General features: G+C 39.7%; 1 protein-coding gene across 1 annotated transcript in view; it reads right to left on the bottom strand.

The window, feature by feature from the left end:
- Nucleotides 1-3,241: 3,241 nt before the first annotated feature.
- LOC119725576 (sorting nexin-33-like) overlaps nucleotides 3,242-13,702 on the bottom strand; it is a 32,059-nt gene continuing 21,598 nt past the window's right edge. Inside the window, exons 10-18 of the mRNA XM_038197039.1 lie at nucleotides 13,461-13,575; nucleotides 12,750-12,880; nucleotides 12,223-12,326; nucleotides 11,698-11,801; nucleotides 10,698-10,775; nucleotides 9,926-9,955; nucleotides 7,082-7,248; nucleotides 6,015-6,129; nucleotides 3,242-5,046 (exon numbers count right to left, since the gene is read on the bottom strand). Of these exons, the coding sequence (XP_038052967.1) occupies nucleotides 4,907-5,046; nucleotides 6,015-6,129; nucleotides 7,082-7,248; nucleotides 9,926-9,955; nucleotides 10,698-10,775; nucleotides 11,698-11,801; nucleotides 12,223-12,326; nucleotides 12,750-12,880; nucleotides 13,461-13,575 (984 nt within the window). The 3' untranslated portion in view covers nucleotides 3,242-4,906. The remainder of the gene's footprint in view (nucleotides 5,047-6,014; nucleotides 6,130-7,081; nucleotides 7,249-9,925; nucleotides 9,956-10,697; nucleotides 10,776-11,697; nucleotides 11,802-12,222; nucleotides 12,327-12,749; nucleotides 12,881-13,460; nucleotides 13,576-13,702) is intronic.

Genomic DNA, 13,702 nt, shown 5'->3' with positions numbered 1-13,702 from the left:
GATTATCGTGAAACCGTATTGGGTGTGCATGCATTTATATATGTGAATTTTAGCTACCAGAAAAACGGGATTGGAATTAAAAAGTAGGAGTGGACCATTTGCAGCTATCCAGAAAGTAACCGACCAAATTATTGTTTAATATACTTACTTGGTTTAAAGATAGTAATGACACTAAACTCCCTGTGAAATTATTCCTTCTGGCATGCTGTCATTTTGAAGAAAACAATAAAAAAAAGTTTGCCCATCAGGGAAAAATGGGGTTGGTACTGATAAAGTAAATACAGGTTTTCCCAATGCACAGCAGAGATGCCACCAATATATCAATAAAAAGTCTGAAACACTACTAAAAAACCTGAAACTACCCTTACCCTCTTTCAAAAACGTATTTTCTGGATGTTTCAGACCAAATCCAGCACTTTTAATTTGTCACATTTTTTGAAAAAAAACCTGAATTCAGGTTAAAACCTGAAAAGTGGCATCTCTGGTGCACAGTCCTATGCCTGAATTGAATTTTTACAGCCAGTCCCACAAATGCGGTAAAGTTTTCCGCGGTCGGTGGACGTCCGTCTATCAACAAGATGAATCAAATCCAGTCTCTGCAATATTGGCAGTGCTGTCCAGGACAACTCCGAGCATACATCGCACGCGATTGAGCCCCTCCCCCCCCCCCAGAGGTTGTCAATGTTTTGATTAGTCCCACGATTTAACCTTGGTGATATGTATGTGGCCTATTTTTGAGTAGTATGATAGGGGTGTAAATAGCGGCACCAATGTCAAAATATGAAACAGTCCTCCCCCCCCCCCCCCCAAAAAAAAATATAAAAATATTTTTTGACAAAATTTGAAAAAAAAATTGTGAGCCCCCACCTCCCAAGCCAAATCCTGGTGTGCCACTGCTGGGTAGCACTGCCAATATTGCCGAGACTGGATTTGAATCATCTTGTTGATGGAGACTACAGCTGTATAAGGGGAATAAAGGCAAATGAAGTCTTGGACCAAAGTCTACAAATGTATTCAGTTCTGGCCCCCAAAAAACCAAACGTTAAAATATCTTACTGTGGGACTTGTGACAAGTTGAATGGTGCAGCTTGGTGGGCAAAGTACATGTAAGTGTACAAACTTATACTCCTCAATATAAAAACAAAAATAATTAGAGAATACTTTGATACATAAAAAGTCATTCTATATTGCTATGAATAGGTAATTAACATTTGATGAATATTCATAAGAGTACATAACCTATATATATAATGCAGCTGCCACCCTGGAAGAACTCTCCTGCGAAGGGCAGACAAAACAAAACAAAGACATTTGGTCTACAAATAAATATTGTCACACTGTAGGTTGCTTTCTTTGGGAGAGGCACGATAGCTTATGAAACACCAAGTCTGTGGGTTAGCGATGTTCCCTGGTGGAACGTTCAAAGCGTTCCGACTCTTGAGACTTTCCCTTAGCATTATGTGCTTACAGTGCTAACACAAATTCTACGCTTACCCAGTAAGCACAGAATCTTTAGTTTAATACTGAGCCCAATTTCGTGGCTCTAAATACCATAAGCGAAAAATCCAAACTTACTGTAGCAGAAAATTCTGTGCTTACTGTAAGCGTATTTCACGGGTTAGCATGGAATCTTGGCTTAGGCGCACCCATGATGTAAATAAGGATTGTGTGCTTACCGGGTAAGCACGGTATTTTTCTGCTAAGCACAGAATGGTGACTGTAAGCACAAAATTCTGTGGTAAGCAGAGCCAAGGAAATTGGGCCCAGAATGCATGCCTTCACCAAAAGCCACAATTCCTTCTGATCTGTGAAATACCGCAACCAAGAATTGTTTTGCTCTATTTAAAGGAGATCGTATGCTAACTGTAACCACGGCAACGAAAAATAGGGCACTGGCCTTATGTGGTGATGAGCAAAATTTGTTTTGTCTTCCCAGTTTTTAGAAACTTTCCAAAACTTTAGCAGCAGCAGCACTGCAACAGACCTTGTGCGCGGCGGCCATCTTAGAAGGCATATTTTATTATTTTAATTCAGTAACAATGAATGCAGAAATGGTTCACTCATGCGTATCCCAGCAAAACAAAGGCGTTGCCTCCTAAGATGGCTGCTACGCACACGGTCTATACACATGTATATGGACTACCTGTAATATAACGTACCCGACGCTTATTCATATATAACTACATATACTTTAGAATAAGCTTTTTTATATCAAATTACAAAATTACATTTTTCCCCTTATAAAGTAAAAAAAAATTGAAATATAAGGCCAAAAAAAATATTCGGTCTCTGGTCAGACCAAAGTTCCAGAGTTGATGCGGCGACGTGTTTTTTTTTTTTTTTTTTTTTGCTTTTTTTTTTTTCTTCAAGCTTGGATTGTACAGACAAGGTGGGGTACTATTTTGCTTTTTTGGTGTCCTCATGTACATTGGTGTCCTCCATAATTTGCCTTGGTGCTTTCGATCATTTGCCTTGGTGCAATTTCCCATTCCTTGGTGCTCCTTGGTAAAAAAAACTGTTGGAGCTACCGCGGAACATTTTGAAAAAAAAAGATTGACGCGCATAATTAAAATCGACGCGCGCGCTGACCAGAGACCGACTTTTTTTTTTTTGGCCTAATCACAATAGATTAACCATCCCAATTCATTAAAAATATAACATATTTCAACGCTAAAAGAAAGAAGCTTTTTAAATACATGCCCAAGAAACAAGATTTTATTTTTTTCCTTGTCCACAGGTAGTACTCACTGGAGTAATGAAGTAACAAGCAAACGTTCAACTCATTACGCATCATTCATTTCAATTAGGTACAGCACCAATTACGACCAATGTTTTAAGGCCAAAAAAAAAAAATATTCGGTCTCTGGTCAGACCAAAGTTCCGGAGTTGACGCCGCCATGCGGCTTTTTTTTCTTTCTTCAAGCTTGGATTGTACAGACAAGGTGGGTACTATTTTGCTTTTTTGTGTCCTCATTAAACATTGGTGTCCTCCATAATTTGCCTTGGTGCCCTTTATCATTTGCCTTGGTGCAATTTCCCCATTCCTTGGTGCTCCTTGGTACAAAAATTTGAGGAGGCGCGGCAATAGAGGGCGCTGTTGTAGCTTCCGTGTTAATTTGAAAAAAGAAAAGAAGGTTGACGCGCATGATTAAAATCAACACGTGCGCTGACCAGAGACCGAGTATTTTTTGGTTTTGGCCTTACCAGGATGAACAGTTGGGCGTGTTTCTTTCCAACAAAACCAACAAAAATTATTACTTTTTAAGCTATTTCTTCTCCTTAACTCCTACCCCTAAACATTGTTTTCTAACCCTAAATCCGCCCTGAAAATACAGAAGATAATGAATTTGATTTTATTAACAACGTTAACCATACACTCACATTCGTTCAAGTAAAAAAAAAAAATTCAAAATAAGTTTGCAGAATTAAAAAAATAATGCCAAATTAAAAGGTCCGTCTCGGTTAACCATATTTATTTGTCATGTTAATATTTACACTGTACAATGTTTGTGAATCGACACTTAAAATGGTACATTCTCACTACTTTTTTTACTGAAGCTTTTGTTTTTCTATTTTAAATAAAAAAATTACTTTATTTAAAAAATATCAATTTGTTTTTTAATCATATCGATACGTTTGAAGTTAAAATTTGAAAAATTCTCAAGAAATTTTTAAGGAAACCCAATGGCTCCCCCCACTACCCTCAAAAAGGTTAAACAAGTCCGGGAATACAGCCATCTTATATTGCCGTTATGAAAAGGCAGTCCCCAGTTTTAAAACGTTAACATCGAACTGGGTAAATTCTTTGAGAAAAAAAAATGTAATGGATTCTGCAACTTTTGAGTGAACTCGTAATAACTGCAATGCTATTTTTATTCTTAAATTTAATGTGCCGGTGTCACATGAAAATCCGACTCCTATGAAAATAGGACCCCTATTTCCCTATTATTGGTTTATCCCTCGCACGTGACAGGTCACTCTCCCGAAACGATCCTAAAAATAGCATAGTATCGTACTCACGCGTGCGCAGTACTACCAATGAGTCCACATTTCATGGAGTCGGATATTCACGCTACACCGGCAATTTGAAACAACGCGACCATATAAACTGCAGCAATCCCTGCCAAATCTGGCTGTGCCGACCCCCCCCCCCTCCCCTGTCAATGTTGTCTCTCATTGTGCGTTCTGTGGTCCAAGCAACATTGACTAGGGGAGCGGGGCAGTAGTGTCCCTACCATTTTGGCCGGGATTGTAGGTTGAGTTTTTGCAGTTGTAACCAAAAACCTAGTTCAGTTGTTGGTCTCTGGTTAAGCGTTGTGGCCACGTTTTGGTTGGGCAGTAAGCACGAAACACTACCGCGCTAGCACCCGTTGCCGGAAATCTCAACCAGTAACAAAAGAACACGCCAGTTTTTGATACGACCACTGAAATGTGTCGTGTGGCTTCTAAAGGCAGTAGGGGATATTGATAATGTAAAAAAAATTCAATGGCCAAAAGCAGAAAACTAATCGAAAATAGGAAAAAGAGTCTCCTTCTGAAGTTTTCAACTTTCAACTAACTTAATACCAAGTATTGTTTTGTAAGTTACTTAATGGATATATATTTGAAACAAACATTTGATTCAATGTTGTTCCGTTTATGAAAAGGCCTTACATGAATGATTAATGTTCTGGATCTTCAAACGTACTTCTGATTTTTTTTATTTCAAATCGGTGAAACAGTGAACTTTCAATGCCCATTTTGACTGAAAAATTGTGTTTTTCTCTAAAATAAACCTTCATCCCAAACTTTAGGCCGTGGCATTCCGGCAAAATCCCTGTCTCTATAATTAAGAACAAGAATCAATGCAATTAAAACACTGCCATGTAAAAAAAGAAAGAAGAGAAGTAAGAAACCTAGAAGTGGTTCAGATTTCTTCATATTTCTGTAGCGTCTCCTGAAGTTTCGACGTGATGGCCTGGTAGAATTTGATTTGTTCGCCGAGATACTGCTGCATCACCTCCTTGAAGTCCGTCACTCGCTCCGTGTGAAAGTGGTTGATCTCCGCTGGAAAGATGCAAAAAAAAAATTCAAAGAAATCAACCACAGAAAATGACTGGAGGGAGATTTGAACCCGCGACCTTCAGAAGACTGTACCATTGCTCCACCAACCGAGCTAAAAGTCACGTCACTCTTGTGTTTATAAGGTCTGTTGTTGCGGTGATGTGATATTTGGATGTTACTAATGTGTACCTCCAAGCAAAATCCTCAACAACAACAACAAATTCCAAGTAAACTTTGACAAAATCTGGCAAGATTGGGGCTAAGGACACGTTACAATGGTTGTCGATCTCAACGAATCCAGCAGCTGATTTCACGAAACAGTGTGTAACTTATGCCATGCGTAGAACTTACGCAACAAATTTATTGCACAGCTGTGCAACAAACTTACTATCAATTTCACAAAACTTGGCGTAGGTGCGCAACGTTTTTATAATCTTAACATCTTGGACGAGGATAATAACAGCATTTACGACAGCTGTTCATGTATGATTTTGTTCGTTATCGAAACAGTCGCTGAATCACCTCTGCCAGCCATTTTGAAAATATTTTTGTCTGACTTTCTTCGGAATCGTGCGGCGACTCTAAAAACATTGTCACAAGTAAAATAGCATTTCTTTAATTTCAAACACAAAGCTGTGAGTGTCTTGTATCAACCTTGATAAGTTGTGAAATAATGGGATCCACCAGAATCACCATTTTGCTGGTAAAATCGGTCATTTTCAGTCACTACGCCACAACTTACGGCACCTAACATGATTGCGCAAGTTACGCCATATTTTGTTGCGCAAGTTATGCCATAATTTGTTGTGCAAGTCGTGGACTTACGCACTATGAAACTTTCGTGAAATTGTCACAACTGAAATGTTGCGCAGCATTAAATGTTATGCAACTTGTGCACAATAAATTGTGGCGCAAGTGGATTTACGCCATTGCGTAAAGTTTCGTGAAATCGGCTGCTGGCCCCCACTTACCCATCATGGCATAAGAGACCACATCCGCCCTCTTCTTCACGGTGTCCGCCTCCTCGTAGTCCATCTTCTGCTCCTCCCGTTGCTTCTGGCACTCCTTGACGGTTGAGATGGTGTGCTGTGAAAAGATAAGTTGTCATGACAGACAGTATTGTGAGTCGAGCAGTCTTTGATAACGAAGACATTGGTGGTTGTTAGGCAGGCCGCCCATTCTTGCTTAAAATTCCCTCCGCGCTAGGATGGGAACAAAAACTGCTTGCTTAATTAACTTTCCGACATTTTGCTTGTCAAAAAATTCATATTTTCACAAGTTCCTGATTCAAACATAGCCAAATAACATGACAGCCCCTTTTAGCCTTGGTTGTAATATTGAACCTTAAAGTTCTAGCCAAACACCAGCCCTCTGACAAGAACCGCATGTTTTGTGTTATAAAATCCCAGTGAGTCTAGCCGGCCTCGTCGCAGGGCATGGATAATCAGACTTTTCTGGGCATAAGGTCGAAAATGAGAGTTTTGCACATTGTTAAAATGTGTCCATTTTCCTTTTAAAAGGTGGTTTAAGTTTTGAAACCTGTAATTCCTGGGCAAAGTTATGCTATTTTGAAGTTCACTGTGTCGAAAAGTAGAAAACAGAGAAAATGGCGACGAACGTCACAAAACAGACATTTCTTTAACTGATATACCTCTACAAATCATCAAAAATACTATATTTAGAATTCAAATTAGGGTTTCAAACTTTTATAGTATATTTAAGACATGTTCAGGATTACAAATATGCAAAAATTTGAAAATCGTAAAAATCACCCCCACAGCATTTTTTTGGCCCTATCTCAATTTCAACCTATGCCCAGAAGCGTCTGCTTTTGACAGAACAGGTCACAATTGATCGTCCCTGCAAGCCACAACAGGAAACAAGAACCAACAGAAACTACACGATAGTGTGGTTGGGGCCCTATTCAAATGAGCTCCGCAAAATGCAGCACGACTGTGAAAGCCGTGTGTCTAGAAGTGCATCTTGCAGCACAAGGTTTAGGAGGAGACAGTGCCTGTGAGTACTTCCTTGACTTTACCTTATGGAAGTTGATCATGTCGGGGAAGGTGGACATCAGGCCCGCGTACTCCCGCAAGAAATCTTCCAAGATGTAGCCGTCGTACTTGGGCTGATCGGCAAAGAGTTGGCCGATGTGGTCGTACGTCTGTCCCGTGTGTTTCATGGCTTCCGTCAGCTTGGACGACACTGAAAGAAAGGGATAAAAGGAACATGCAAAATTAGAAGAAGAAACTAGGTTTCAGGTTTCAGGTTTATTTATTTCCACAGTATTAATCCAACAAAAGTTAATCATGGAAAGTAATATATAAATAAATAAATGGATATATAAAGATGCAATTAACGAACAAGTGATACTGCAGAGGGATCCATTAAGAAGCAAAGCTTGTAAGCAATGGTCCCTATATTAAGCAAACACGTGCATTGAGCCTACAGAAAGAAGATAAAAGAGAGGGCATGAGATTGGGAGACAAAAATACCAACAGGGCTCAGTGCACATGTTGCTTACAAAAGCTAAGTTTAACTTACAGATGTGAACAAACAAAAACAGACAAGTACCTAATGGCATGGGCTATATACAATGTAGGCTCGCTAACTGGATTAAAATGAACAATTGCATTGCAGAGATTCAGCTATAAACTTCTAACAAAATAGATTTGTAAATACGTTTAAAGGTCGAAATGTTTTTGGAGGCTTTAAGTTGATCAGGAACTGAATTCCAAAGCATGGGTCCCTAGTGTTTAACCGTTTTATGGGCAATTGAAGTACGGGTGTATGGAATGTGAAAATTAGAGGCTTGATGAGTAAAGTAAGAATGAATTTCGAGATTCCGAGAAAAAATACTTTTAATGGAGGAAGGTACATTGTTACTGGCGACCTTGTACATGAGGGACCCAAGCTGATACTGATAAATATCATGGAGTTTTGAAGTTTTATGTTTAAAGAACTAGAGGTGTGTACAATGTCTGTGGGAGCTGGGATAGACGAAACAAAACTTGGCACAAATTATCGTCGCCGTTTGATAATAATATTCATGGTTCTTGTAAGCTTGTCGACTTTGTGCAGGAAAGGGATAGAAAAACACACATAATTAGGAGAAAAAAATTGAAGTGTTTTTTTAAGTCTATGAACCTAGGATAGAAGAAAAGAAAAAAATTAAAAGATATCAGAACAAAAATATGCCTGTTTTTAATATATTCAGAAGAAAAAAAATTAAAACGACAATCACAAGGTTTCCCCTTTCCGGTGTGATTCACGGACTCGGTAAATTTGGTCAAACTTGCAGGAAATGGATAGAAAAAATAATATTAATATTAAGTAATATAAAAAAATAGTAACAGAAACTAGATTTGGTTACCAAGAAATTCATAAAAAGGGAACAAAAATCTGAATGTTTTTAATACTTTTTATAAGAGTTTGAAATAAATGATCTACAAGCAAATTTGAACAGTTCTTTTAAAGAATTTAGTTTAGAATGCATAATTGCAATAGCACTTGAAGCTGTAAGCATATGACATCATCAGAAACCAACCTAAATGATTTAAGCACAGAAAGGTAGAATGAACGTTTGGATGTTAGCTACAGATAGAAAAGTTTGGGTTAAAAGCTACTCCACGTCATCTTGACTTTGTTGAGGAAAAGCCGTTGCTAGAGTCTTGAAACATGGAGCTACGTGAGACAAAGGTTACACAGGTCAAAGGTTAAAGGTTAACAATCACCAAAGACAAGCAGCATAGAAAGATATACCAATATAGAAAAAGAAACTAGAGCTGTAGGATTCACATGACTACATCTTAAAGCTAAACTGCAAGAAAATTATGAAAGCTTTTAATAAGCACATACACGACAAGGTTTTAGGAAGTGAACATGAAAATATTACTGTGAAGAGAAGCAAAAATGTATGAAGCACGATATGAGACAGAGGGAACCCTCCCACCTTTGTGTTGGTCATTGTGTTACCAGAATCTCAAAAATTCTTTCGAGATATCTAGGGGGGATGTGTTAGGTAACAATAGTCTAGGGTTTGCATAGGGTATAGGGAGATGGGGGGGGGGGGGTACCCCTCCGTCTCATATCGTGCTGGGTATAAAGAGAAGGCATGTACCAACTGCCCAAAACTAAGGGTGTGATGACCTCTGACTTCTTTGAACTCTCATTGGACACATTTTGTTTGAAAGCTGATTGGTCTGCACGACACCAATGCTCAGATTGTATGTACATTGATCAGTGGCGTCAATCCGTGTCGGCGAGTGGTGGTTAGGGGGAGAGATGGGGATGACCATACCTCATACATGTACAAGTACCTCATGTTCCTAAAATACAGGGGCCATTTTAAATCGAAAAGTGGGGTGAGGGGGGAGCATGATACACATGTACATGTGATGCAAATTTGCGAGCTTACCATTCTTAACCTTACATAAAACGATGCATTCAAAGCTTTTGAACCGTTTGTTTTTTAACACTAACAAATAAGTTAAGACCGTTGGAAAGTTACTTTGGTACCCTCAAAATTAACATTTTTTCCCCGTTTCTCACCACAAAAATCAGGGGTGGGGTGGGAATGATCCAATGGCCCATCCCCCTGGTTGAAAAGTGGGGGATATATCCTCCCCATCCCCAGCGGGATTTACGCCCATGACATTGACGACAAATCACCAACCCACAATGCTTTGCGAAGTCGGCATTTCCCTCGCCCAATTTTGCGAAAGGGGACTAGCGATCACAAGCACCCTTGAATATAGGGCAGTGGGTATGGACAACAAGTTGGCCCTCAAGAGAAGGATAAAACAGCGCCCTCTACAGTGCATGCATGGAGACAATGTGAGGTACACAGATGAATTGGGATGAACTGTAAAATATACCATACCTTGGGGTGGCCTATCGTCATCTGAACTCCCTGCGGTATGCATGCAAGAAAGACAATGTATAGATACAGAAAAAAACAGAGGAGAAAAAAAAAGGAGAGAAAACCAACACACATGGAATGAGATGGCATGGACCAATTTGTAAGAACTTTTCAACTCTAATACCCTGCACACAAAAATATCCCGAAACGCCACGACACACGGCTAAATCCAGCAAGCATTTGAAATGCGAAGCTTGCCGATTTGAATAAAAACCTACAACAGTTAGTTACTCAATGGCGCAAATGTATGGGACTCTTGATTGAAGGTGAGCGAGAGCAAAAGATGAAATGATCATTTTGTCCCAATCTTACTCAAATCTAACTCAAAACCAGACAAAAAAATGAATCTGGGAGCCACATGTCTATGCCACACTTTGATTTAGAATGCAATTTTCAAAGCAGACAGTTTCACAAAACTTGATGAAAATGCATTAATCTTGTCTGACGGGATTAGCATGTACACTGCTATCGTTCACGTTTTACTTCAACAAATACAAATTGACAAAATGGAATAATGAAATGAACACTTTCAATTTAAAAAAAAAAATGACTCGACGCCAATCTGGCAAAAGTTCACAGAAGGCGATTGAACAAGTCCTAATTTTCTTTTGTCTGCACTCTTGTGTCTGCTTCTTTCTTGTAGGCAAAAGCAAAATTCAGGTGTATCTCCAAAAAAAAAAAAGTTTAATGAGACAAACTTTAAAATGATAAGTGGAAAAACAACTTGACTTACGCGGTCTGGTGTCCAAGTCGAATGATTGTGCTAGCAAGGTGAAACTCTGGCCGACTTTTTGGAACTCTCTCTTGAAGGCTGATGGGAGAAACACAAAAGAAGAAAAGTTGTTAATGGTGAAACAGTTGGCCAAAACTGGATGCGAACCAGAGACCACTTGATTTCTCATATAGTAGAATTCTGCATTGAACCCTGTGCAAGAATTTAAAGACTCCAACGTGAATGCAGCTTGGCATCCACTGCAAGTGAAATGCACTACATTTTGCCGGTCGGAGACTTAATGCAAATCAGGATTAGGGAATAACTAACAACAAGACCAAAATGGCAGGTTTCGATTCTCAAAATCAATCACAGGTCAATCACAAGTCATCCAGTTATTTTTAAATTCTTTTCAATTATTATTATCAATTATTTCTGGTCATGAAACCAAGGATTCCTCAAAAGCGCCCTAGGCACTGTAGCTCACAAGCCTGAAGAAACCTGCAGAGAGAAGGCAGTGAGAAGAAATGACAGTTTTAGAGGTGGGAGGAAAAGCCCAGAAGAATATTCTTAGGAAAACCCACGGAATCAGGTAGGGACTGAAAACCGAATCCACATATTGGCCCAGGCGGGAATCGAACCCGGGTCACAGCAGTGGAAGGCGAGGAAAGTACCGCTACGCCAACCTGACTCTCCTACGCCCAGCCTGGTTCCAAGGTCAAGGGAACCTGTCTCAGATCAAGTGAAGAACTATTCCAATGAATTGTGACCTACATGTAGGAATTCCGTTGTTATCTATCATCTCCTGTAAACTGACTTGTGATTGACATGTCACCGACTCTCTTACAATTATGGTGGTTGGTATGGACTACGTTAAGGTAAAAACAAAATCTGGAGACTGAAGTCCAAGATTTTGTAGTCAAGTGGGCTTGATGGCCTTGGATTCGAATTCAGACTGCTAACAAGTGCACTTTTTTTTTTAGTAAGGAAAGAAACCAAAAAAACCAAGGAAGCTACGTACGGCCGTTGTGTTTCTTGGAGAACTCGTGGCTGGTCTGGACAGAGATTGCAATGTTTTGGTCCATGCTCTTCTGGAACTTGCTGAAATTGTCATGGTGCTTCTCACTATGATAGTCAACGACAGAAAAACAGGAAAGTTATACCAAAACAAATCCCCCAAAAAACTTTATAACCATTTGTAAGAGACTTTACAACACTTTATTTAAAATTCAAATTTACCAGCAGTTGCCTATAGTTACATTTACACGGGCCCTTCATTTACATCAGCGTTGTTTTTGTTGTAGTTTTTTGGATCTTGACCTTTGCCCCCTGGCACAGGAGAGAACCAATGCACACCTCTACTCACATATGGTCCGAGCCAGGAATCCAACCAGGGCCACAGTGGTAAGAGGCAAGTGTTTTACGCACTAGCCACCCATGCCACTCTAAGTATTCTTTGAGAATCTGTATTCTTTGAGAATTTCAATGAAATTTGGATGAAAGGAAAAGACTCAGCTAATACTATTGAAGGAAATTATCAACTCACACGACGCCTATGTCTAGTGGTTTCTCCGGGGCTTGGATGACTTGAAGAAACGCCGCCCCGACGTGCTCGTCCTTCTCTGCTTTTCTCTTGCCTTGTTTCCATTTCTGTTCATGTGTAGAGACAGAGTACGAAAGTGAAAAGAAAATGACATAAATTGTGAACCTGTGATAAGGAGTTGTGTGCGGTTCTTGTGTGGAGAATCTGTTGACTGTTACACTCACAATGAAGTTAATTTTAAAGTTGAACACAGAAAATGACTGGAGCGGGGTCTGAACCTGCGACCTGCGGACTGCCGTTCCAGTGCTCTACCAACTGAGCTATCCAGCCCTATATTGGCAGTTCCCCATTTTGTCAATGTCTTTGTCCAAGGGGCGCTAGTCAGAAGCCATAAACTCGTAAATGCCATATAGCTAGGGTATGCCCAACGTCACGACGCTAGCAACATCAGCAATGCTGCAAACCCGAGAAATAGCAAACGGGGCTCAGGGAGGATACGGCGTTTTGTTATTCCAAAACTTTTGACGCACCTTATCGTCTGTGCATGAGAGAAAATGCCTGAAGACGTCGGCCTGGCCGGTGACGGGATGGGCGCCCATTCTGTTCATCCATTTCTGGAGCTGCTCCATGCGCTTTTCAATGAACGCTTCCTCATACCTCCCTGATAGAAAAAAAAAACAACGTGTATTAGTTGAAATTTCCCACAGAAATCTTGGACAAAATGTTGCAACCTGATGCCACTTTTTTCTTCATATATCATCTCAATGAAGGTCAGTCATTGCAAAAAATGATGATAAGACATGAATCTGGGACTGAGAAACATTTCAAATTTTGTTTGAAATACTTAAAATACGCTTTTGTGATGGCTACGGCATAACCAAAATGAAGTAATTTTCGCAGGTCAACTACCATTACTCCTAATTTAAGAAGCATCGACAGAAGCAAAATACCATGGAGCCAAAATGTAAACACCACCCCCCCCCCCCCCCAGACTCTCCATAAACTTTGTACACAACCGCTGAAGTGGCGTCAGGTTGCAACATTTTTTTCTGAAATATTAATATAAAATTCTGTGACTTTTCCGTGACTTTTCCAGGACAAAATGAAGTCATTCAACGACCAATTCCTACGCTGTTCTCGGCATCTTGGGAACCTATTTACAATATACTGGCCAATCATCACACTGAAATAAAAGGTCGGTGCAGAACCAAAAAAAAAAATCCATGAATTATTTCTCCTACCTGTCACTTGCTTGTCCGGTAACGGTGGTATGCATACAAATGTGAATTTCTCCGCAAGTCTCTCGTATAACCAGTCAAAATGTTTGTATCTCCTACTGACTTGGATGCCCGAGTCCTGTAATTAAAAGGCGAGAAAACAGTAACTAAATACCTTATTTACAAATGGTACAAACCAAACCCTACACAACTAGGCTTTATTGGATGATACCACTTTCTTACAAAGGGTAAGATCCATTACGAAG

Source organism: Patiria miniata, unplaced genomic scaffold (genome assembly GCF_015706575.1).
Source record: "Patiria miniata isolate m_02_andy unplaced genomic scaffold, ASM1570657v1 HiC_scaffold_19, whole genome shotgun sequence".
Taxonomy (NCBI): Eukaryota; Metazoa; Echinodermata; class Asteroidea; order Valvatida; family Asterinidae; genus Patiria; species Patiria miniata.
This window is presented reverse-complemented; position numbering and strand designations above follow the sequence as displayed.